This window comes from Crocodylus siamensis, chromosome 2 (genome assembly GCF_052110815.1).
Source record: "Crocodylus siamensis isolate JL-2025a chromosome 2, ASM5211081v1, whole genome shotgun sequence".
Lineage (NCBI taxonomy): Eukaryota > Metazoa > Chordata > Crocodylia > Crocodylidae > Crocodylus > Crocodylus siamensis.
In genome coordinates this window covers 268773201-268800486 of record NC_143396.1, presented here as the reverse complement: position 1 = coordinate 268800486, position 27286 = coordinate 268773201, and the positions used below count along the sequence as shown (strand labels likewise).

Genomic DNA, 27286 nt, shown 5'->3' with positions numbered 1-27286 from the left:
GTGCCTTGCGACATGGTATGTTGACAGACTTCATACGCTGGAAGGTACTTTGCATATCTGCCACCAGTAAAGACTTTCCTGGCTAATACCATATTCCAGTGCTTCCCAAACTTTTCATCATGACCCCATTTATGGCCCCATTTCCTCAGCATGGACCCTCACTCCCAACCCACAGTCCCCCACCCCCATGACTCCATCCACTAATGTTGTGACCCCATTTGGGGTCGCAACTCACAGTTTGGGAACCACTGCCTTATTCCCACATCATAATACTCCAGGCTCAGCAACATGCTTCTTAAGCACTTGGGTGCACTCAGAGGTCATTTCTTCATGATGACCTCTAGCCTGTGATCTTAATGAATGCCCACTTTATGCCCAAAGGTGAACTGATGGAATCACTCCAGTAGCTCATTTTCTATCTGAGCATATTTCTATCGTATTTCCTTGCTGTATCAGATCTCTATTAGCAAGTGTCATCTGCTGCACCCTACCCCTCTTGCTGAGGCATCACAGCTCTAGCTTTTCTGAAAGATTATAATACTATAAGTCTGGTGTTTCAGTGATGATTCTTCCAAATACCTGTTCTTAAGTGTGAGATATGTGAATGTATTGAATGTGCACATGAGAATCTGAACTTAGGTTTGTTGAATCTGCTGGTGGCAATTAATGCATAGCTTTACCTTTTGCACACAGTATATTCAAAACTGGCCAGCCTAGCAGCATGCTTACCCAGGCATGTGGCTGATATAATCTTATCTCTGATTCTTAATGCCCTTGGACAACACAACATCAGGTATCTCAACAGTCCACACTGCTGTTACTGTGTTAATTCCTCAAAGGGTTACAGGCTTATGAAGGATGTGAGCCAAGTTGGGAGAGACAGCTGGCCCTCCTTTTATATCACTGGTCTCCCTTCATATCATTTGATTTGGGTATATTTTCTTAAAAGCCCTCAGTTTAGAGTCTAGCTAGGGTCTTTCAGAAGTCTGATGTCCAATATAAACCTGAGCTTCAGCTTTGCTGTCAGTCTAGTTTACCATTTCCAGTGCCTTTTCAGAAGCTGTCATAGCCTGAAAGCAGAAAGTTGTCATAGCCTGCTTGTTCTTTGTTAAATCACCTTCTTTCACATAAGATTCAGCTACAGTTCTGGTGCATGAAAAACTCTTTAGCATCTGGTGCTGTTTACACTGCAAAACTTCTGGGACTAGACTCATACATTATCAATTGATCGATGTAAAATACTTAAGTATGGACAGTTCCCGTGCATGAAAAATGAAGAGCCATTTTGTTCTTAGTGCTCAGTACAAACTGTTAGTGTGTATGTGTGTGTATATATATATATTTTAGTGTGTGAGAGAGAGAGCAAGCACTCTGTAATGCAAACTTTACTTCTGTTCTTTTTTGTTTTGTTCTCAGTCTATAATAAAGGTAATTTAGACTGGAAGTATCTGTTTACTTTTGCCTAAAGAAAAAAAATCAACATAAGTATTCTATTCACAGACAGGACTTAAACATAGAAAGGGTTATGCTTCCTAAAAGTTAATTAACAGTTATAAGCCATTTCAATATGTCTTCTTTTAAAGGTTACTGCAATAACATTTCCTGAATATCCCTTAACAATTTAATGGCAGCCTGGCAGTGGTATCATGGCAAATAAATTTAAGTGACATACAGATTGCAGTAGCAGAATACAAAGTATAATGAAGCAATGTATTTCTTATGAAGATGTGACACGAAAAAGATTGACCTGTGTGCCTGAGTCATATTCATAAGACAAAAGCTTTCTTGGTGATAAAAACCAATCAGTCAGTGTTCTGAAAGCCTAATATAATAAACCATCAGGGAAGCCATACAGCTGTCTTAACCCCATTTAGTGAGGCAGGAGACATTATTATTCCACCTTCACACTTAAAGTTTGGTGATAACATTAGCTCCACTATCTGACAAAGTAGCCTCCTTGATTAATGTGAGATACCTCGTGAAATGACAGTGGGACTCAATTGAGAAACACAATGATACCTTGCTGGTCAGAGAAAACAAAGCCTGCCTGACACTGGGAACACAATGCTGAGCTTAAATGACAGAATATTAATGGTTAAGAAGCTTCACATGGCCTCTGTGGCCAAATATGAAATGAAGCTAACTCAAAGAAAGCTTTTATTAGGGACTATGGATCACAGCAGATAGCAAACATTTCACATGACAAAGGCCTTGTAACCAGAGGAAAATGAAAAGTTGAACCCCATTTCACAGGTGAAAAAACTGAGGAACTAAGATGACATGACATCCTATCTGTGATGCACATGGGAATAAAAACCCTGTCCTGAATACAAGCGTTGAGCTTTAGCCACAGCAATAGCCATCCTTCTAACAAACTACCTGCACACACTGCCCGAGTAATTTCCAAGGGACTGAAATATCTGACTGATTCTCTCACAGCCCACACTCCCATTTGCAGTTTTCTCTGTAACTCTGGTTTCTGAATATGCCAAAGTACTACAGGAGGCTATTACTAAAGTATTTTATGAGCTGAAATAGATATAAACTGCCAATTTTTTTAAACATTCCAGAGGATTTTCTTTTTAATTACTGTTTTCCATTTTTAAAATTGGTTTTCCCCCGCAAAAAAATTATTGTGTGTTTCAGTACTCCACTGGCAGAGCAGAAGGAGCACAGGGTGCTGAGGTAAGTGAAAGCAGTGGATCAACAGACAGGGTCAAGGTTATAAAGGGGCTCAAAAGGTGAGGCCATACACTACATCTCTGAGTAATTAGTAAAATATATCAAATTACAACTAAGAAGGTTATGATAAAAGTATTTGAAGGTTATACCCAAGTAAGCAGAATTGCTCAGGATGGTGCCACATGGAATGATAATTGTTGCTTATTGGTATTGTAGTAGCATCCAAAGGCACCATTCCAGATCGGGTCCTCATTGTGCTAAGCACTACACAAGAAAATTAGTAGACAAAATCTGTGCCCAAACCAGCTCACAACGTAATTTGATCAGTGTACACAATGAGAGGACATTGACCACAGGGAAAATTAGTACTTGTTTTTGCTATTAGTCCTAATAGTAAGGTTATTAGACTGTTATAGTTTTACAAAACTCAATTGGCGTTTATCCATGTATTCCAGGACTTGGAGGGGGGGGGGGGCACAGCACTCAAACTGCCCAGAGCATCTCGTGTATCAATTCCCCACATTGAAAAATGGCAGCAGGGTGGCAGGGGCAGTTTAACTAAAGCTCATTAAACAAAGCTTTACTTAAAGTGCCTCTGCTGCCATTTTGCAGCACAGGGATGCTGATACACAAGACGCTGGAGTCTACTGAAGCATAGTAATTATCACACTCCTGATTAATCAAGTCTGCTCCAATAAGTTGTAATTCCAGCACATCAGAGCAGCTTCACTGCTCGTGTATAGGTACCCAATGTCTTCAGAAGCCATGAATTTACTCCTATACCTACAAAACCTTCAGGTATATACTGTACAGGAAGGAGCACTCACATTGGCAAAATCCGTCCATTTTTAACTACTGTGAACTGAAGTCACCTCCTAAGAGCCATTTCCTGCAGGGACAACATCCTTACATTGTTTAGGGAATGCTATTCTTTGGCTCCTTGTAGGGTTTCTAGCAGTCTCCCAATATGGAAATTAGAAATCCCATAGCATTTTTTTACTAAACAAGCTTCTTCAAAAAAAAAAATGAACTTTTCAGTACAAAACTGAATATGCACAACCTAGACAAAGACCATAGTTCCCCAGACAAAACGAGCTGTCAGGAAACATACCATAATCCCAACAGCAGTTTGTTCTAAATGCTTGTCAGCTAGTTAATTACTTAGACTTCTGCTAATAAGTTACTACCAGGCTGGATTTAACTGAAATCGTCTTTGGCTGTTACCTGTACTTAACGTTTTCTAAAGCATGTAAGACACTTAAGAGATTACGGGCCCACACGTTTCCAAATGGATTTACACTCTAAAGTTACGTCTCAAAAATTTACCCATCACCTTTTTTAAACCACAACATAGTGAATATTACATTACATAACAGTACATGACATTATATTATGTGTGGTATTTTGTCTAATCTTTTAAGAACCTCATCAAATATTTTGTCTTTTCTACTGACATCTTAGTATCAACAAAATACTTTAAGTGGTTACTTCTGTTATAGACTTGGAAGCTACCGCTTCATCAGAGTTAGCTACAGTGGTGGAAGAAGAACTTGACCCATAGAAATACTGTGCTGCATTCATTCAGCTAGATCCTACATTGGACCTTTTGGGTAAGAACAGTACAGAAGCTGGTGCTAATGCAGAGGGTGTGCAAAGACACCTGTCCTCTCCTGGATTCTGTCTGCTACAGGGGCTTATATAGCCATCAGCCTCAATTAGAACAGCCATTGGGAAATTATGGTAGTCTTCCCCACTTTCAGACTGCTCTGCAGCCTAAAAGAGTTGTATCAGATAAAACTACAGTCACTCTCCCCTCCATCCCACAAATAAGCTTCAGAAAAAGTATCCGCACCATACTGACTCTGGTGTGGATATTGTGGGGTCTTTGGAAGGCATTAACAAGCATCAAAACATCAGGTATTTCCTCTAAAAATAGAGAGAGGATCAGTCCCTGCTCCTATTATTAGGTAAGTATACAATACACACCATTCCAAGTGACACAACTTGGGCACACTTGCCTTACCAGCTAAAGCATTTATAAATATTAAATGTTCTTCCTTCTCTTAAACTAGTGTTTTTTTTCACTATATGAATCTCTAAAAGGGACTAAAGAAAATGTGGCATCAGCCATGTTCCTCCTGTACTCACAAAGTACAAGAAGTGTGTGTTCTTCATTGCACCTCATGTCAGAGGTCAATGCTGAGGATGTCTGTGGACTCTGCCTCCCTAAAAGGTGGGGTCAAAGGAGAGCCACAGCCCTAGCCCTCTCCAGTCCAGTCATCCAAGCTGCATGTGCACACACACTGCAAGAATGGGAATACTACTGTGCAGAAATACACTCTTCAGTAGGGATATCTGGCCATACAAACCAAAATTCCTCATGGGTTGATGGGCAAGGCAAGCCCCCCCCAACTCCTCTGATATACAAGAGGCAAAAAACTCACCCACAGACATAATGAATTAATATATCAAAATTCTCAGAAGGGCAATCAGGGGAATCTGCAGCTTCCATCTCTACTTCCCTAGAGCAGAGCACCATCTTCTTTCCGAGGCTGAGAAAGCAGCTGTCCTCACTCTCCTTTGTCACTGCACTCTTCCTTCTCAATCTACTTTAACCCCAGCATCCAATACAGTAACACCCTATGCCTTAATCTGAAAGACATGCCAGAGATGTCATTTTTTGGTATCAAGTATTGTACATATTCATAAATCAGCCTAATAATGAGCTCCCATTTTGAGGAGCATTTGCGTCACTGCAATGACCTGAATCTCCCAAAATATTTTAAAGGGTATGACTATATATAAAATATACTGCATACGAGCAACTTTCCTGATAGAGTCAATCTTTGAGAAGCTGACTTTGCCCTAAGGCAAAGCCCAAGGCATAAAGCGAGATACATATTTTAAATCCTCTTTGTTAATTGAATCTAAACTGTTTCCCTATTCATTGTCAATTTTAGCCTAACTTAAGAACAAATTAGTGCTAAAGTGCTTTGAGGGTATGATGCGGCCAGGTCCTGAGCAGCTCAGAGAGCAGCTAAATGTTCTCAGTTTCCATTGACTTCTATGGGAGTTGAGGTCATGCGGCACACTGTCAGGAGTTTGCTCAGCTCCTTGCAATACTGAGCTTTACATGGAAGTCTGTATAAGAATATCTCAATGGCACACTGCTATAAAGGAAGGCAAAAAAGCAGCAATGAACTGAAACTAACCTACATGACAACAGGGGATTTATTACTTCAGCCCATTTAATAGGCTTTGGGCATCTCTCTTAAAAAAAAAAAAAAGCAACACTGATTTTTTTTTTTAACTGCCCACTATCCTCATCCCTGAGGAAGAAGGGCAGATGCAAAACAGGCCTGGCTATCTATGGTTCTACTGCTCCCTTGGTCCTAGACCAGAAACTTGTGTAGAGGGAATGTTACCGTTAATCTCTGGGACACCAGGTCTGAAATTCCTCTTCGTCTAGCCTCCTGGGCTAAATTTGGAAGACCAGAAGCTCCTCATTTTGGAGGGAGAAGGCTGCACCTGGTTTCAGAAACAGCAGCAGAAATGAAGCAGGATGAAGCTGAGTCCCACACAGCTCCACTACCCTCTCACATTCGGATCTGAATTCATGTTGGCTTAGAAGATGAAGAATAGGACTTCTCAGGGGCACAGCCAGCTCCCAGAAGCAGAGACTCCCTCGGCCATGGCCTTTGAGCATGTCATTTTCCCTGCAGGAAACTATTCCACTGTCTAGGTCAGATATAAAATTCAGATTTTCTTATGAGAAGTAAGGCAATGGCTTTTAGCAAGATGAACCTCATCTGTCACTAACATCACACGTTTTGCCCTTTCATGGCCATACTGACAGAGTGCTTGGCTGCTCATATCGTCCCCCTCGAAACATGGTCTCAAGAGGACTGTGTTCTGCCTTTACATATTTATTATGTGCTGGCTTTTTAATCTTTGCCCATTAATTTGGAGTGCCATGTTAGCCTCTTCCCTTCCTTTATGGTAGGTTTTAAACAGCTGTGTTCATAGTTTCATAGTAGCTAGGGTCAGGAGGGACCTGAACAGATCATCTGCCTGACCCCCTGCCACAGGCAGGAATGAATGTTGGGTTCACAAGACCCCAGACAGGTGATCATCCAACCTCCTCTTGAATTTGCCTAAGGTAGGGGCAAGAACCGCTTCCCTGGGAAGTTGGTTCCAGATTTTGGCCACCCTAACTGTAAAATATTGCCTTCTGATCTCTATCCTAAACCTATTCTCCATCATCTTATAACCTTTGTTCCTCATCACTCCAGGTGGTGCTGGGGAGAAAAGGGCTCTACCTATTTGCTGTTGATCTCCCCTGATGAGTTTGTAGGCAGCCACCAGGTCCCCCCTCAGCCTCCTCTTGCTGAGGCTGACCAGGTTCAGGTCCCTCTATCTCTCCTTATAGGGCCTGGCCTGCTGCCCTCTCACCAAGCGGGTGGCTCTCCTCTGAACCCTCTCCAGGCTGGCCACATCCCTTTTGAAGTGCGGCACCCAATACTGGATGCAGTACTCCAACTGCAGCCTGACCACAGTCACATAGAGGGGGAGTATCACCTCTCTGGACCAGCTTGAGATGCATCTTTGGATGCATGACAAGGTATGGCTGGCCTTGCTGGCTGCGGTCTGGCATTGGAGGCTCATGTTCATCTTGGAGTCAGTAATGACTCTGAGATCCCTTTCCGCCTCTGTGCTTTCAAGAGGGACACTCCCCAGCCTGTATGTATCCTGTGGATTCCTTCTCCCAAGGTGCAGCACCCTGCATTTGTCTATGTTGAACCCCATCCTATTCTCATCTGCCCAGTTTTGTAGTCTGTCTAAATCTATTTGCAGCCTCTCTCTCCCTTCAAGTGTGTCCACCTTGCCCCACATCTTAGTGTCATCAGCAAACTTGGACAGCGTGCTTTCCACCTCCTTGTCCACGTCGCTGATGAAGATGTTAAACAGTGTGGGCCCAAGGACCGAGCCCTGGGGTACCCCACTGCTCACATATCGCCAGGTTGAGTACTACCTGTCCACCGTGTGAGAGAGAGAAGGAGCCAGCAGGCTCCAAGGCTCCTGGGCTAAGCAGGGGTCAGCGGCCCCAGGCCCACAGTCCCAAGGAGCCCGGCAGAAATTCCCCCTACCCAGGTGTGTTGGGAAGGGAGGGGCTGATATCTTCCCCGGGTATAAAGAAGAGGCCGGGACCGGAAAGAGCAGGCACAGGCGCAGGCGCAGGCCGGCCGGCGCACACTGACGGGAACGCTGAAGGCGACGTTGAGCGCTGGTAGGAGCCTCTGGCAGAGAGCCAGTTTACTGGCCCTTGTGGGGCATAGAACTGTTTATTTACTGGCCAGGAGCTGGCTGAGCCCAGCGGGAGAAGAGTACCATAATAACCCTAATAGAGGGGCACTGTTGACTTTGGGTACCGTAGTCCCTGTGATAGGAGCACAGTTCAGTAGTGAACTTAAGTTGTTAAAAAGGAATCTCATCAAGTCCTACAAGGGGGCTCTCCAAGAGCCAACAAAGGGGTGCTTGACCCCTCGAAGGTCAAGTTTGAGTTGGAAGGCTGCAGACAGATGGAGCAGCTACACAGATCAGGGGAACCTTCTTGGTTGTCGTGTTTGTTTTGATTGACCTTTCTTTTGTTAATTATCTGGGAGGAACTGAGGATACATGGCCGGACCAACCGGTTGGCCACCACCCGGTGGAACGGGCGAGGGTGTAGGGGTGGCAGAGCCCTCAGAAACTCGGGACCTCACAAGACGCCGGGGAGACTCATAATTGGACTACACGCGAAGGCATCTGAACCAACTCCATTCAGATCAAGTCATGGCAGACGAAACATACATGTGTGAGACCCCAATTATAGCTGATGACACCCTAGGCAACTGGCAGGCGGCGTCTGTTAGGTCCACCGGGGACGATGATCCCCGACACACCACTACTCTCTGCATGCACCCCATCAGCCAATTTTTTACCCATCCAACTGTGCAGGCATCGATGCCACAGTCACTTAATTTATTGATGAGGATGGGGTGATAGACAGTGTCAAAGGCCTTTTTAAAGTCCAGAAAGACTACACCCACGGTGACAGGATCATGCAAGGATTTAGTAACTTGGTCATAAAAGGTAATCAGGTTGGTCAGGCAGGACCTGCCTTTGGTGAACCCATGCTGATTGCCCCTGAGCATGATCTCCCCTGCAGGCCTCCCACAGATGTGCTCCTTGATAATTCTCTCCAAGATATTCCTGAGCAGTTACTTGGGTCCTCCTTCTTCCCCTTCTTGAAAATCGGGACATTAGCCAGTTTCCAATCCCCCAGCACCTGGCCAGATGACCATGAATGCTCATACAGCCGGGCCAAGGGCTCCACAAAGACCCCTGCCAGCTCCCTCAACACCTTGGGGTGGAGGGCATCTGGACCTGCAGATTAAAAATGTCTAGCCCTTCCAGAAGATCCCTAACTACATCGGTGCTGACTGAAGGCCTGACAGAGCTATTCCCGAGATTGTCCCTACCTCTGGTAGGTGGGATATCCGGGTTCCTGTTCAAGAAAACAGGCAAAGAAACTGTTATAAATATCAGCTTTCTTCTCTAGCATAACTTGTCATGATATGCCATTTCTTTCCTTGTAAATTTTTTCAGTCCTTCCACATTCTGTAGTCCAACAGTATAATTCAATGTCAGAAGCTTCCATCTGAATAAGTTCTAAAGCTACCACCAAGCTGGGGACAATGAAGGATGATGCTTTTCATTCCTACCAACTAACCTAGGATGATGCTTTTCATTCCTACCAACTAACGCTTGCATCAGAAACCTAGTTTTGATGCCATAAGTATTATTAAGACTAGCATCTGGTGGTAATATGATACTGTAAGGGATAAGAACAAATCTCAAAAGATATATATGCCTTTCTTGAGGGTTCCCATCAGCTTATCTTCTCTTCCCACTCACAAGCTTCACAAAAGTATGGTAAATATGAAGGTACCCTCAAATCATGTCAGAAAAACTAGAAGGTCCTGGGGTTTCCTCCAATTCTCCTGTGATAGAACTTGTCCCTTTCCACAGAATGAGGCTTGAACACAAACTCCCATTCAAGGACAGACAGAAGTGAACCCCTTTTCTAGCTCCTACAGCCATAAACTTGGATCAAGCATAGACAGTTATAAAAGCAGCTCTTGAATTGGCAGGCAAGCTAAACACCACCTTTGTAGACATGTGAACAACCACCATTCTGCTTGGCAGTTTGTTGGCTATGCCCTGCTGCCCTCTGTCCCCTTCTACCTGGAGCGAGCCGCGTCCACATCTCACCCCACCCATCGCCACGGCTGGGCAAGAGGCAGCAGGGCAGAGCCCCTGCTTCCAGTGCTGCCGTGCCCCCCACCCTGGCTGGGCAGCTTGTCCCGCTGGGCAGCTTGTCCCAGCCCCAACCCCAATCCCAATCCCTCCCTCCCCCAACCCCAACAGACTTACCGGCTGTGGGCAGCTGTCAGCTGCCTGTTTAGTCTATGGCTGAATCTCCAAATCACCAAATCTTTTCTGAATCCTTTTCTGAATTGATTTGGATGCTTCAAATTGATTCAGAGCTTTTACTTTGTCTCCTGATTTGATTCAGATTCGGAGATTCGGTCCCTGAATTGGGCCAAATCTCCTCTGAATCAAATCAGCTACTGAAGCTTTGCACAGCCATAAAGCAAGCATCTGGTTGCTCCTAGAATCACCATATTTTCCCCACATACCATACGCCTCTAAGATATATGCCTTGTTTTGAGAAGGCAGAATGGAGAAAAAAAATTATTTTTCCCATCATGGCTGAATGATGACTGTATGGGATCCTGACTGGATGTGGCTGTAAGAGGGTTAACACTATCTCTGATGCTGAAGGGTGAACTCTTCTCTCTCCCTAAGGCTGGCATAAGGAGAAGACTGGCAGCTGCCCTACCGCACTGCCTTCGTTTCTGCTTCTATTCCAGTAAAGAAAAATCAGCTTCCCTGCTTAATACACACATCCCAAAGCCGGGGGTCTGATTTTGGGGGAAAAGGTATGATGTGGTATGTGAGTAAATACAGTACGTAAATTTTGAATTTAAAAAGAATACCCAAGGGGGTGAATGGAAAATATGGAAGGGGTGGGGTGCATATTGTGGCGTCTTTGGAAGGCATTAACAAGCATCAAAACATCAGGTATTTCCTCTAAAAATAGAGAGAGGATCATGACACAATTAGGGCTGACAGTAAACAGCACGGAAGAAATGGAAGGAAGAATTATAATGGTTACAGAAACATGATTAAAAAACAATTGAGCCAAATTTAACCTTGGTGTAATCAATTTAATTTTTGTGCAGGACACTCAGTTTCCATGGAGGGACTTCAATTCCCTCCTACTTCTGTGTAGACAACAATAGTGCAGGTGTCATTTATGCAAGTGGTTATGCACAAATCTGGAAGCTGGACTATGCTTAAACGAAAATATGGCCTATGAAACTAAACAACAAAAACCTGGCTGTGAGGGAGCGGGGGCTAGGGGCATCCATGAACCCCCTAGCGCCCCCTACCGTCACGTTAGGGTGACGTAGCACCCTCAGAATCTCGCCCGCCACAACTTTGATGGTTAAATATATAATGTGGAGGCTGCCAGTTTCCCTAGTGGACGGTAATGGTGTTCCTGTCCCTATTCCAGACTGGGGTATCTATGTGCGTCCCGCCTTAAGGGCTATGCGTGCCTCCAAACCTCCCCCTCAGCACGCCCCAAGCCTCGCAGCTGTTCTGGGGGACGTTTGTGTAGTCCCTCGCCCCTCGGGTGCCTTCGCTCCTTTGCTCGGGCCCCGGGGCTCCTCGCCCAGCTGGCTCCCCTTTGGGTCGGGCTCCAATCTCTAGCCCGTTCCCCGCGCCCTGGGCCTGTCTTACTGGCGCCCAGCTACTTGCTGGCGCGCCCTGGGTCTGGCTCCCTAGCGCCGCCTAATGTTGGCGCGCCCTGGGTCCGGGTTCTCGCCAGCGTCTGGCTAATCGCCGGCTCTGCCTTGGAACTGGAGCGCTCTCGCCGCCCTAGCCTCGGCGCCCTTGGGCCGGCTCGCTCTCGCCGCCCTAGCCTCGGCGCCCTTGGGCCGGCTCGCTCTCGCCGGTTATTCTGTCTCGCTCTGGGTCCTCGCCCCCTTTTGGGGCCTGTACTGCACCCTCTGTGCTTCGCCCCTCTGGGGCCTTGCCCACTCTGGGGCCCTGCCCACTCTGGGCTGACACCGCGCACCTCGCGCCGTGTCTCTGCCCCACTCTGGGGCCTTGCCCTCTCTAGCGCTGACACCGCGCGCCTCGTGCCCTGCCTCTGCCCCGCTCTGGGGCCTTGCCCCCTCTAGCGCTGACACCGCGCGCCTCGTGCCCTGCCTCTGCCCCGCTCTGGGGCCTTGCCCTCTCTAGCGCTGACACCGCGCCTCGCGCTAGGGGCACAGGCACTCGCAGCCGTGCCTGTCTCCTTGACCGTTCTCTGGGTCTGGTTGCCTCGCTAGGCCTAACACCGCCCTGATGGGCCGGGGTCTGTAACCCCACACACCGCGCCTCCCTGGTGCAATTCGGTGCCTCCCTGGCACCGACAATAGTGCCCCTGGCACTGTGCCCCTACTGGGCACCGGGAACCCCCAAGCTCTTGGGGAGCTCCCGTGAGGCCTCCTCGCTCCCCTACAGCCTCACCCGGTCCTCCGGTGTAAACTGTAACGTAAACTCAAGCACTCTGGCTACAACATAAACAGAGGCTCCACACGCCTAACAATAACTCCAAACCCCGCCAGGGCTCTCAGTCCTACCTTCCATCAGGGTGATCTTGTTCCCCGCATCATCGCAGCCGGTTAGCGTGGTAAAGTAGCAACCACTAACTCAGGCCACTCAGCTCAGCCGCAGAGCTCTTGCTCCTGCGGCAGCCAGGAGGGAACTGTCTTTCCAGCTCCGGCCTCAGCTGGTTATAAAGGCCTGGCCCTGCCCTCTTCCGGCCATGTGACCACCTGGTTGCCCTGGCAACCAGGCACCTGAGCTGCCTGGGTGATTGACAACTCTGCCAATCACCCTCACACTCACGGGGCACCCATGTAACTCCGTGACACTGGCCTTAAATACAAACCAAAGAAGCAGAGATTTGAGCTCCCTCCAGATCTTTCCCTCCATGTCGAACTTAGGTCTGCGTTCTCTATATTCATCAGTACCATGACAAATATCTATCCCCTATCCCAGACAAGTTTCTTTATGTCTAAAGATCTAACTTGTCAATACTGTATTCAACAACCTGGCATCTGGTTGGCTTCAGTACCAACATCTGTCATCTTCCAGCAATGTAAGTCTACCTTTTCTCATTCCTTGGCTTGTCTTTACTGAACCACCACAAGATCTCTCTGTGTGGGATCTTCTAAAGAAATGACATCACAATGTTAGAAATATTATTAAAAATGCATTATCAATAGCAGATTTAGGGGGAAAAAAAAAAACACAGCTGCTACCCCTCCTTGTCTCCTTAATGGGAGAGGGAAGGGGGGGGTTGGAAATTGATGGGAAAAACCACCAAAAGCCCATTGTACTAAGGTATCACTCCCTCTCTGTCCTGCAAATTTACTATCTCTTTGTTACACTAAATCACACTTTCTTTCATGACCCCACATTCCTAAGGCTAAGATAAGAGCAAATGCCATTTTTGCCTTCAGGTTGAACCTTGAGTAACCTTGGGTTCCATCCACGCACGCGTGATAGCCTAATGCATATTAAGCCTACCCGCCCCGCATACTTAAGTAGTTAATTATAATGCACATGGGACGTATGAAGCGACATGTTTACATATATGTTTGTATGAACCGGAAATGAGTTGTAAAAATTCCTCCTTCTACACACGTGGTCAGGAGAGGGGGGATAAAAGCCTGCTAATGATTGTGCTCGGGGGCAGAGTGATTGATCTTTTGTCTCTCTCTCTGACCCTATTTGCAAATATATACCTTTTGTGTTGCTAATAGTGTGTCTGTGAAGGTCTTTTTCCACCTCCCGAGAAACGAACCACGATTTTTATATCAAAATTGGTGCCCAACGTGGGGCTTCTCGAGGACTACCCCGGAATTCAGTGACGGAGCACCTCCGGTACCAGGGATTTGTGCACACCGAGCCGACTTTGGACTCACCCTGGTATTTGAGGTTTAAGTCCAAATATCCGGGAAGTTAAAGGAAGTATCCTATGTAAATTCTGAGTTTCTGGAGAGGCAGACACACTTTGGAATTTGGATCGAGATCTCTGGGGTATCTGAGTGAGTATACGAATTCCCTTTGCCCAATCTGGTGTACAGATCTAAAACAAAGGATGTGTAAGTTTGCTGAGAAATTCTAGGCTTAGCTCTCATTGTAAATCATCTGTTGTTGAGATCTTTTTGGTATTTGGTGTGCATTGGGCGCATTTTTGTGGGCAAATGGGTACGAATAGCTCGCGTGTAGAAAACAATATTGATACCCCTCTAAAAGTCTTATTACGTCATTTTAATAAATTTGCAAGGCCAGCCGATTATGGAATAAAAATGAAAAAAGGTGATTTAACTAAGTTTTGTCAACTCGAGTGGCCAACATTTGGGGTCCACTGGACCCCGAAAGGATCCTTTGTGCTAAAAGAAGTGATAGCTATCCATGAAATTGTTATGCAAAATGGGTATTGGAATCAGTTTCCTTATATTGATTGTTGGTTGTGGGTGGTTCAAAATCAGCCACCTTGGATTAAGAATTACTTAGCGAAGTCTCATGTGATGCTTGTTAAGAAAAAGGCTCGGGGGGGGCCGCCTGTACTTCCTGAGTCTAATGAGGGGGGGAATTCTGAATTGGCTGAGTACCGGACCCGTGCTCCGGTTGCCCTGTCGGGTAGCGAAGATGAGTCAGACGCCTCCTCGGCATCCAGTCCTTCTGCACCACCGCCCCCTCCCTTAGAGAGACCACCACCGACGTACCAATGCATACCTAATGAGTTAGAGCGTGAGCCTCAGCCAAGTGCCTCATCTGAATCAGGAAATAAGGGTTATTATTTGCGCAAGCCTGTAGAGTCACAGCCGGTGTTGAACTGTCCAATGCGAGAGGTTATTGGGGAAGGAGGCACTGCAACTTTTGTCTACACCCCATTTAGCACTTCAGATTTATTTAACTGGAAAAATCAGAGCCCCTCTTTTCGTGAAGACCCTGAAAAGATGAGGGATTTGTTTCGATCTATTGGGCAGACTCATCGACCCACTTGGGCTGATGTCCAGATGATGCTCCAGACCCTCCTAACCCCGGAGGAGAGGAGATTAGTATTAGGTACGGCAGAGCGTATTGCGGCAGCCAGAGTTGAGTCAGAGGGTGCTGCTGGTCGTACTCTGCGTGATACCTACCCGGTAGAAGAGCCGGGATGGGACAATCATACTGCAGAGGGCAGAGAGCTGAGTGCACGGTATTTGGGAATTATAGTGGAAGCAATGGGAAAGGCAGTGCCTCGGATTACCAATCTGTCTAAATTGTATGAGGTGAGACAGGGAAGAGAGGAGGATCCCTCAGCTTTCCTTGGGAGGCTGTATGAGGCGTTTCGCAGGTTTTCGGATCTGGATCCAGAAGCCCCAGATAACCAGCGCATGGTAAATCTTATGTTTATTGGTCAATCTGCTGCTGATATCCGTAAGAAGTTACAGAAAACTGAGGGAGGTGCTGGGAAACCGATTTCAGAGCTGGTGGAAATTGCATATAAGGTGTATGGGAATCGTGAGCAAGTGCAGGAGCGCAAGGAGGATAAAAAGGCTCAGCGACAGATGGCAGCACTAGCAGCTGCTATAACTGGAGGGAACCCTGGAAAGGCTGGGATACAGAAGAGGAAGGGAGAAAGAGTGGGAGCAGATGTTTGTGCTTATTGCAAGGAGAAAGGACACTGGAAGAGAGAATGCCCGAAGTTGAAGGAGAAGAGAGAGGGGGAACCGAGAGGTCACCTCATGCGGGCAGAAGACAAGGGTGAGGATTCAGAATGAAGGGGACAGGGATCTAAGACCACTACCCTTCGGGTTGGAGCCCGAGAAGATCCCATGGTAACTATTAGGGTTGGTGGCAAAAACTTTGAAGCCTTGGTGGATACTGGGGCTACATTTTCAATGATTCCAGAAAAACCCCCCTGTGCAGGAACTAGTGAACAGCATGTACTTGTAGAAGGGATTGAGGGAATGCAAACTCGATTCCCTGTTTGTAAACCACTCCTCACCAAGGTGGGAGACCATTTGCTCGAGCACTCCTTTGTGTATTCTCCAAGTTGCCCGGTTGCACTCCTTGGGCGGGACTTACTCACAAAATTGCAAGCTGAAATCTTTTTCAGAGACGATCAGATGGTGGTCCAGCTACCTGTCAAGCAGAGCTCGAACTATCAGATGGCTCTCCTGGAGGACCGACGCCCTGCAGTAAGTCCAGAAGATCACATGACCGGAGTAGACCCCTCGGTATGGGCTGATGGAACCCCTGCGCGAGCTAAGTTCGTCTCCCCGGTAAGGATCGTACTCAAGGATGGGGAGGGGCCCGTTCGGGTAAAGCAGTACCCACTCAGCCGAGCGGCCAGAGCTGGACTCAAGCCGTTAATAGAGAAATACAAGAGGTACGGATGGCTAGTGGAAGGGTCTTCACCCTATAACACCCCCATTCTTGGAGTGCCAAAGGCAGATGGGGTCTCATACAGACTGGTCCAAGACTTACGGGCAGTAAATAAGAAGGTCCTTTCAGACCATCCTGTAGTCCCGAACCCTCACACGATTTTGACACAAGTACCGGGGGAAGCTGAAATATTTTCAGTGCTAGATTTGAAAGATGCTTTCTTCTCTATTCCTCTTCACCGAGAGAGTCAAAAATTGTTTGCTTTTGAATGGGAGGATCCAGATACTTTCCATAAAGCCCAACTCATGTGGACAGTTCTTCCACAAGGATTTATAGCAGCCCCCCATATTTTCGGACTTGCCCTTCAGAAGGACTTGGGGGAATGGAAGGGATCACACCCCGCAGTGACTCTCCTCCAGTATGTGGATGACCTGCTAGTTGCAAGCCCAAACTTGCAGCTCTGCGAGGAAGCCACCAGGTCACTCCTAAACACTCTGGGAAAAAAAAGGATATAAAGTCTCTAGAGAAAAAGCCCAAATATGTCAGCCTGAAGTCACATTTTTGGGATATAAGCTCTCAAAAGGAGTCAGAGCCCTGAGTGCAGATCGCATACAGGCGATTCAAGGTCTAACCCCACCTAAGTCACCCAAGGAGCTGCGAGCATTCCTAGGGCTAACTGGGTTCTGTCGACTATGGATACCAGATTACGGTGGGAAGGCTAGACCACTGTATGAATCCCTGACTAAGGAGAGTCTCACTAAATGGAAATGGAATAAAGAAATGCAGCATGCTTTTGATCTGCTGAAGGCAGCATTAACCCAGCCCCCAGCCTTAGCCATCCCAAACAGTAAAAAGCCATATCGACTGTATGTTCATGAGAATCGAGGGGTTGCATCAGGGGTGCTGACACAGCCATCGGGCCCGACCTGGAGACCCGTGGGATATTATTCAAAGGTTCTAGATCCAGTTGCACTCGGGTGGCCAGCCTGTCTTCGGGCTGTGGCAGCCACAGCAGTGGTTGTTGAAGAAGCCCAGAAGATAGTCATGGGTGCGGATATGGAAATACTCACTCCTCATGGAGTTCCCCAGATCCTAGGGACTGAGGGAGGGAAATTTCTTAACCCCTCCAGACAATCACGGTATGAGATATTTTTGCTCTCTAATCCAGGACTTACTTTCAAATATACTACAGCCTTAAACCCTGCAACCTTGCTGCCAGAGCCAGGGCAACCGACGCATGACTGCCTTGAGGTCCTGAATCAGACCACGCAGGTGCGACCTGATCTTGCTGAGGACCCAATTGAAGACCCAGATGTTGAATACTTTGTGGACGGCTCCAGCTCTGTCATCGATGGAAAAAGACGAACAGGATGTGCAGTGATCATTCCCCGGTATTCCCTGCCTGAGTCCATCGAGTCGGATCAAGGACAACACTTTGTGGGAAGAGTGGTTCAAGAAGTCGCACAAGCTCTCAAGGTTACTTGGAAACTACACACACCATGGAGACCACAGAGTTCAGGACAAGTGGAACGCATGAATAGAACTTTAAAGACTTTGCTCACCAAAATCTGTATTGAAACACGCCTTAAGTGGCCTCAAGCATTGCCGCTAGCTCTTACTTGTATTCGAAACACTCCCCGACGGGGCCTCAAATTGACCCCATATGAAATTATGTTTGGCAAGCCGCCTCGAGTCTTACCTCCTGGGATGCGAGAGAATGTAACTTTTGAATTAGGTAATAGTGAACTTCATACATATGTTATTGCCTTGCAGTCTGTCTTGTTTTCTCTTCACAGGTATGCAGCCTCCTTTCAGCGTCTGCCTTTAGATGTACCGGTACATGACTTCTCCCCGGGAGACTGGGTCTTGGTGCAGCGGTGGAAAAAGGAGCCTTTGACTGAGAGGTGGAGTGGCCCTTTCCAGGTACTTCTAACAACCCACACCGCTGTAAAGATTACTGGCCATGATCGTTGGATACACCATACCCGTGTGAAACGACATCCACAAGCGTCAGAGGACAACAACTCCCAAGACGAACTCACTCCGGAAGCTGAGTCGTCTTCGGAACAAGAAGCCAGCAAGTGGAGCTGTGAACCTACTGGTGATCTCCAAGTGCGCCTGAGACGGCTTAATCAAAGCTCAGAAAATTAGACAAGAAAGTAAAAGGGAAAATATGGTGGGAATCTTAATGTGCCTTGTTGTTATCTGCATAATGAAAGAAGCAGAATTGAGCAGCCTTAACCGCTGGCTCACACCCTCGCTTTCCCAAATTGCTCCCCCAGGGACAAATTTGTATGTTGATATGATGGAAAGAATTGCAGGTACTTTTAATCTTACCAACTGCTGGGCCTGTGGGGGGCTTCGGGAGGCCAGAGGCCAGTGGCCTTGGAGGGCTTTTCCTTTGGCCCCGAAATGGCTAGTAAGTAGTAAGGCAGATGTTAAAAGTACTAGTCAAAAATGGGATGAGAACCACAGTTGGGAACTTTCCCAAGTGGCGTTAGGAGAGTATTGCATCAGTAATAATGGTACAGGAAAAAGGTTGGGACACAGCCGTTGCATATGGACTTTAAAAGTAAGGTGGATGAACCTTACAAGATTAGAACGGCTTTATTATCCTAATAGCCCAGGGTATAATCGGCTAGTGTGGCAGCATCCCAATGGAACAATTGTGTGGTTTAATAAATATTGGAGTGCCACAAATCAAAGTGATGATCGGACAGATTGTACAGACAAGAACCAGGATGGGCTATGGGAATGTTCCATGAAAGGAGGCTACGCAGTTGCTGGTCCTTTGGGTCCAGAAGGAGGCTTGGGGTTTCCCGAGATGCCCTATGGTTGGGCCCCTCCAAATGCCACCAATAGAGAAAATAGGGCCTTAAGAGGATACTATTGGATTTGCGGACGACGGGCCTATACAATACTACCACAGGGGTGGACGGGAACTTGCTATATGGGAGTAATTGTACCAGCTTTCTTTTTGTTACCGTCTGAGGTTGGAAATAAGCTAGGAGTCTCTTTGTATGATGATTGGAAAAGGGCCAAGAGAAGTATTGATGTAAGTTTGACACAGGGTAGCTCCCAAAAGTGGAAGAAGGATGAGTGGCCCCCTCAGAGGATTATTGAGTATTATGGACCAGCTACATGGGCTAATGATGGGAGTTGGGGATACCGGACACCAATATATATGCTGAATAGAATCATCCGGTTGCAGGCAGTCTTGGAAGTAATTACTAACCAGACCGCCACTGCTCTCGAGTTATTGGCCCGACAAAGTTCTCAGATGAGAGCAGCCATATACCAAAATCGGATGGCCTTAGACTATTTACTTGCAGAGGAAGGCGGAGTCTGCGGAAAGCTCAACCTTTCTAACTGTTGCCTCCAAATAGATGACAACGGGAAAGCAGTCTTAGAGATTGCCAAAGAGATTAGAAAAATAGCCCATGTACCAATACAAACGTGGGAAACCACATGGAATAAGGACTGGTGGTTTCAATTATTTGGAGGACCCTGGTGGAAAAAGGTAGGGTTTGTGCTTTTGTGTGCTCTAACTGGTTTGATTTTTATCCCTTGCCTTATTCCTTGTCTCACTAGATTGATAACCACCACAGTGGAAGGAATGCAGGTTGCAGCAGTCCCTCTAAAAGCACAGACTGCTGCAAAGGTCATGGTCCTCAGAAAAATTCCTCGTAATTATCTTGATATGCCCGAATGAAGTAAAGATCAGAAAGCATCTCGAGGGGGGATATTGTTAGAAATATTATTAAAAATGCATTATCAATAGCAGATTTAGGGAAAAAAAAAAAAAACACAGCTGCTACCCCTCCTTGTCTCCTTAATGGGAGAGGGAAGGGGGGGGTTGGAAATTGATGGGAAAAACCACCAAAAGCCCATTGTACTAAGGTATCACTCCCTCTCTGTCCTGCAAATTTACTATCTCTTTGTTACACTAAATCACACTTTCTTTCATGACCCCACATTCCTAAGGCTAAGATAAGAGCAAATGCCATTTTTGCCTTCAGGTTGAACCTTGAGTAACCTTGGGTTCCATCCACGCACGCGTGATAGCCTAATGCATATTAAGCCTACCCGCCCCGCATACTTAAGTAGTTAATTATAATGCACATGGGACGTATGAAGCGACATGTTTACATATATGTTTGTATGAACCGGAAATGAGTTGTAAAAATTCCTCCTTCTACACACGTGGTCAGGAGAGGGGGGATAAAAGCCTGCTAATGATTGTGCTCGGGGGCAGAGTGATTGATCTTTTGTCTCTCTCTCTGACCCTATTTGCAAATATATACCTTTTGTGTTGCTAATAGAGTGTGTCTGTGAAGGTCTTTTTCCACCTCCCGAGAAACGAACCACGATTTTTATATCAACAAATAGGAGCTTACAATGCAACACGCAGCTTTTATTTCCCAACTAGCAAAAGGTTTAGCAGTTTCAAATCTTTTAGGAGCAGCGCTGAGGAAATGGAATCACCACACTTTGCCTTGCAGGTTCCTCCTCTTTTTTCCTTGTGCAAACATACTCCTTTCTCCCAAGACCTAGTTTAAAAAACGGGGGAAGTAAAACCATATAACAGCTGCTGCGAGCACAAAATATCAGCCAGATTTTGCCCAAAACACTACTTTGTCAGAGGTTTTTGTGACTACAAATCTGTCTTTGAGCAACATTTTTTTAGTTGTCAAGATCCCGGATGGCATGGCAGTATTTAATTGGGCCTTCAGTAGTGTGCAAGATATAGCCTTTAAAACATTAAAGGGTTTGGGGGTTTTTTTAAGACTACATATAATAATGATAGTCCTGACATGAATACATGGCTGAATTCACTCTCAGGGCTCTGTCCTTAGGATGCCAGCCCAGACCCCTTGAGTAATTTATATCCTTTATTTTCATTCTGGGATCATCAGTTATTCTACGCATAATTCACATGGCTCCAGTATCTACCAACATCAATAATCTAAAATCATCTGGTGCAGTAATAATAGAAACATAACATCTCAGCATCCCAAAACCCTTGCAATTCTCACTCAGAGAGGCTTATCCCTCTTGAAGCAACATACATCTGAACCCTTGATAAACAGCAGGCAATAGCGTTCTTCAGTTTGGGGACTGAGGTGTGGGAGAAGGTCTTATCTATACTTAACTTTGCTGCCACCACTCAGCTAGCAAAGCACATATGTTTCTACATCAGGCTTGTCCAACATACAGCCCATGGGCCACCATGCGGCCTGCCCAGCCATTTTCTGAGGTCTGCGTGCTGCAATGGGAAACGAAAGTAAACACTGTTTACTTTCATTCCCACCCCTTGTCTCTCCCCCAGCCCCTCAGCAGCTTCCTAATGGCTGCTGAAGTGCTGGGGAAGGGGCAAGGTTCCCACACGCACCGCGTCAGCTTGACATTACCGACGCGGTGTGCGTGGGGAGAGGAGTAGCCATGTGCCACTCGGGACAGGACGAGCCCGGCCGGAGCAGCAGGGCCCCGCTGCACTTTCCCTGCCTGCGCCGGTCAGTCCCGAGCGGCACATGGCTGCACCAGCCCGGCCGGGCCGGCACCAGCCAGCAGCAGCAGCGACGGAGCCGTGTGCCGCTCGGGACTGACCGGCGCAGGCAGGGGAAAGTCCCATCCCGAGCGGCACACGGCTCCGCTGCCGCTGCTGCTTCTGCCCGGCCGGGCTCCTCCCATTGAGGCATTTCTTCCCTCCAATTTTAAAGTAACGTATTTATTTAATACCATCTGGTGTTTATTTTGATACTGCTGTTGGCTTCCAAGAAGTCCAGGATCTTCAATGTATCATTACAGGTCTTCATTATGACGCTGGAACCTAAAGCTTGTAGCTGTCAGCTGAAATATGTTTCAGAGTTGAGTTAACTGACAACATTGCATTTTTAACAGGTCACATGTTGGTGATCAACATCCTAGTTAATGAACTGGGACTTCACCAGGTCCAGAGGAACCAAGTCCCTAAAACCCACAAAAACAACAGTCTGAATACAATTAAACTGGATACAGAGAAGTACCTGGGAGGGGTTGTACCACATTAATGCCAGCTCCTCTGCAATGCAATACAATTAAGTTAAATAATCTTGGGAAAGGAAATGTAGCAAGCACTACTGCTGTGACAATGAATTTTAGAGAAGGGATTTAAGGCAAGAAAAAGAAGCTGCTGATCCAAAAAAGCTCCTGCAGTCAGAAGGGAGGCCATTCAAATCCTTGGACTCCACACAGAGGCCAGTTAGGCAGAGTAACAACATGGCAAAACATGCAAATCCCCAAACCACCACCTCCCAGCATCCTCCCAAGAAAACCTGATCAAATTTGTCACATGTAATTTTATAAATTGTGCACAAATTTACAAAGAAAAAGTTGTGAGAGTGGAGGATTGAGAATGTACTAGTCTATGGAAGTCTAGAAGGAGTAGGACCCCCTTTAACATCCTGCAGAGGAGGAGATGGGACTAGTTCCCCAAACATTTTCTATTGCTTATTTATTTCAGTTCTAATCTTTGGCACAATCCATTTTTCATGCCTCAGATCATTCCCACTCAATCTAATCAGTACTTAGCTCTTCTTCCTGTAAAGTACACCCAACTCTTTTGTAATGCACCCATACCTTAGCACAATCTGACCCCATTCAAGAGCCTCAGAGACTTCTGTCCCCAACACATCCCCCAACTGAGTTTTTATTATCTAATGCTCGAACCATTCCTTAAGTTTAATTTTCATCCTCTCCCAAATGTAGCTTTTACATTCACTATCTAATACCTTCCACCACTATCACCATAACCAGCACCCTGTTTTCAGCATTTTATTTTCCCTAAGTCCATCCCCAGCCTCCATAACATCTACACTCTTGCTCTTCCACCTGGAAAAGTAGTCTTCTCTTATGCTCTCCCATGGGGCTGAGGTTCCTGGTGACTACTGGGGTCTTTGCTTTTTGGTCCACTTCTATATTGGTTTGCACTGTTCATGTGAGGTGTCAGCACTAGAGACTGGAGCAAGAAGCAGCTGCAGTACAGAGGAGCATTTCAGCCCTACTGCATGGGGTTGGTGATGGGGCACAGACTGCTTCAGAACCAGGCTGAGGGGTCAGCCTATCAACTCAGCTAGTTCAGTGGCTCCAATAACTCTTCTTTCTCAAGAGATTGAGGGAAAGTCTAAGTGCAGCCAGTCAGGTGGGTTTTACACTCAGCTATGCAGAAGCCTCAAAACTCAGTTTCAAGAGTTAGCAGGTCTAATAGCAGCTCCCTGTTCAGCGTGTGGGGTTTTTAGACTGCCATTCTGCTGTCTATATCTGATTCCACTTACAGGCCAGTGTCTAGCATGTAGGCTTTTAACTCCTTTGCTGGATCTGCCCCAGAGGTACTAAGATTCAGGATCTCCCATATTTCAATGGGAATTAGGCACCTAAATACCTTTGAAGATCTGGGGCTCTATGACTTACCCAAACCTGTGGAGCAAGACTTGATGCCAGGTACCTGAGACTCCAGACTAGCTGCTTAACCACAAGACAATTCTTCCTTTTGCATGCATGAAAGGGATTATATGATGTAGTTGCTTGTAGTAATAGAGGACTGGGCAATGTATCTTAAGAGTCCTGTCCAGACTCAGCTTCAGCATAAGATCATGCAAGTCTTACCACAACATCATGTCAGCATTCCATGGTGTCAAAGATCAAAGTCTTTGATTCAGATGCCGATGGCAAAAGGTCAGATGGCAAAAGGTCAAAAGCTAACACAACAAACTCTGTAATTGTAATTTATCCCTCTGTATTAACAGTGCTGCATATACACACCCCTGTCTGTGCCTCATTGTAAATCACTTGAGTTCCCACACAAGAGAAAGACACTAACCTTGAACAAATTGCAGCTTGGTACCGTGATGTCAAAAAAAAGATATCAGTACCCATGGTGACCAGATAAAAATGAAACTACTTTAGTGAAGTTGTAAAATTAAATAATACACTATGCGCACCATCCTGTGACCAAACAGGACCAGTACCACCCAAGTAAAAATAACCCTTTTTCTGAAACCTGAGCAAACAAAGAAAGCACGAGTGCCAACTCATTAATTATTCATGCCTGGCGTATAGTAATTGGTCACCTTTGGCAAGTATAACTTTGAAAGAACTTCCGCCCAAAGCAGAGAACTGTGTATACACTCAAGAAGAACAGATCATGAACAAATACTATCTCTCCGCCTACGTACCTTTCTGGCGTATCTTCGTCTTGCCAGCCCATCTGTCTCTCTATCTTTGTTGTTATCTTTCTTATCAAGAGCTCTCGGTAATCTGCAGACTGCAATGACTTGTGTGAATCGCTCGGAAGCAACTCTCTTACCCACCCTGTAAATGCTGGGTAACATGATATCTGCATGCTGTAACTGAATAAATCAACTCCTCTGCCTACGCTGCATCACATCAGTAGTGTAAGTAAAATAAACTTTTTGTGTAACCAATACGCTGTGTTTAAATCCTCTGACTCCTGCTCACCATTATCACCCACCTGTCCGGTTATAAATCCCCCTCCTCACGCCAAGCTGGCCATGCCGACCCAGGCTCGCAGGTCAAGGGTGCACCGGCATTAGGGGCATGACATGGCGTCATGAATAGGATCCAGGGGAGGTGAAATGGAGTCAGAGTTAATATGTCACTGTCCGTGGCGTGCTGGAGACCGTGATTGTGCAAACTCAAATGATCTATGGGCGCACATTATTTACCACCAAGCAGATGGTCTCATTAACCCATTGATCACTGGGTATGTGTCTCTCATCAGAGACAAGGGAGGCAAGGAGTGGGCCATTCAATTGGTGCCAAGCTCCTTCGGATGCATTATGAGCCAAGATGGAGTCACCTTTCGGCCCAGAGACGAGGTCCAGAGTTTGTCTCTGGCGCGAGTAAAACCTGACAGCATGGTGAACCCAACACCCACCCCAGAATTTGCTCGCTGCATCTGCCATGTACAGGAAGGGGGAGAGGGCACCCCACCCGACAAGTTTAACTGCCCCAACTTGCCACCCGACTCATGTGGGCATGAACTGCTGACGCAGCTCCGCGAAGCCCTAGAATCAGAGAGCCATACAGTGACAAAGTGGACTGGTCCCAAATGGGATAAAGGAAAGATGTTTAATGTTTTATTCCATACTGTGTCTATTCTGCTGCGCGAGGTCGCGAATTTTGATTCACAGCTGGGTACGGCTAGCAAGACTGCTGAGGATCTGGCGGTAAAGTGCAGCGCTCCACCAGCGCCCCAAGATGGCATCGAACAAAAACAAGAGTTACAACAAAAAGATGCCGGTACACAAACGGAGAAGCCACCGCCCGCAAATGGCACTGACGACAACAAGCCATGCCCAGAAATTGGAACTGAGCCAAAGGGGAGGCTATACCCAAGCCTAGAGGGACTGATGAAGAACAACGAGACATCACCGACCAGGGCCACACCCACCTCTTGGCTGGCCCATCCTCCTTCCACCACCCCACTAACGAAGGACAATCTGACGTCACCAGATGTAGTCACGCCCACTCCATGGCCGGACCATGCTCCACCGCCAACCGCTCTTCCTCCAACCGCTCCACCGCCAACTGCTCCGCCTCCACCGTACCTAGAAGGGCTCGATGATGTGCCACTAACAAAAACCGAAAGTAAAGCTGGCAAAAAAGAGCCGATGACTTCAGCCTTGCCCATCACCGTATGCAAGAGTACTCAGGGGGGTGGTGTCACAAACTACCACCACCACTCGTCCCAGGACTCGGATGGAAATAAGTGAGCTCCGCAAACAGATGGAAATTCAACCTGATGAAACTCTTATAGCCTGGCTAGGCCACCTTGTGGTAGCACCAGGACATGAAACTCGATTCGGACGAAGCCATGCAACTCGTTCAGAACATGGCCTGGAGCCGGGGGCTAGTTACTGATCCCGTGATGAGAAACGGACATTGGCCAATACCATTACTGGCCTTGGTAGTAGACGTTCTCATGCGGAAATCACACATCTGGCATGAGGGCAGCCCCAACCAACCTAATGCCATCCAGTTGCTCCATGCCATAATCGGAGTTTCTTACGCCATGTGGAACCCAAATCTACACCCTCTGAATCTGACACAAGTGCAGCAGGGTGCAGCATGGCCGCAACGTTATCTACATAACCCAAATTGAGTTCCCTGCCTCCAGGAAGCCATCGAAGCTGCAACTGACATATACAGAGGTCCACAAGGACTTACTGCAAAATTGGTCCTTAACCCGAGTGTGAATGAAGCGTCGGCAAACGTCTTGGGCCTAATATCCCACCTGCAATCAGCAATGGCGAGCAACCCTCCTAAAGCCCACGCTGCAGCCTACCCACTTCAAGCACCACCCGGAGCGACCAATCGCCGGGGCCCACCCAGAACATCACCGCCTCAAAGATCAGTAGAAGAGAGGGCCATGTTTGGATTCTTGTTGAACCACATGAAACTCAACAAAGCTCAACTATGGGCACTAGGAGATGAAGGACAGAAACTCCTCACAGAACAACTGGGCTTCAAATACAATGGGCAGCAAAAAAACCAGTAGTTGCCGTCGGCAGGTCCAACGACGCAATCCAAGAAGCTACTAGAGATGATCCTTGCCCTTACGCCGAGCTCACCCTCATCGATCCAACGAACCCTCTCAAACAAGTATGTGTCTCATTCCTACTCGACACAGGAGCCCAAGTCAGCGTGATTACCACTGATGTACCCCAACAGATGACGAAGAAAGTCATCATAGTGCAAGGCCTGAATGCTGTAAAGCCCACACCTGTAACTGGATTTCTAATAAAGGGTCATCGAAAAGTGCTAACAGGTATTCTAGGGGGCATCAATCTCCTAGGCGTCCCCGCAATTCGCGCATTAAAGCTCAAAGAACAAGTGTTGCAAGCTCTTCCACTTGCCGTGTCACCAAACAACTGTCATCGTCCACCTTTGTGTAACACAACTGCTTGGTGATACCGACCCATCCCAACTAAAGCATTGCTGT

At 46.8% G+C, this 27286-nt stretch overlaps 1 protein-coding gene and 1 pseudogene across 1 annotated transcript; both read left to right on the top strand.

The window, feature by feature from the left end:
- Positions 1–14216: 14216 nt before the first annotated feature.
- LOC149872177 (uncharacterized) lies at positions 14217–17143 on the top strand. Its single transcript, XM_090034658.1, has 2 exons — positions 14217–15660; positions 16016–17143. The coding sequence occupies exons 1-2, from the start codon at positions 14217–14219 to the stop codon at positions 16099–16101; spliced, it is 1530 nt and encodes a 509-aa protein (XP_089890784.1). The 3' UTR covers positions 16102–17143.
- Positions 17144–24884: 7741 nt separating this feature from the next.
- LOC149872176 (uncharacterized) lies at positions 24885–26057 on the top strand (annotated as a pseudogene).
- Positions 26058–27286: the final 1229 nt, after the last annotated feature.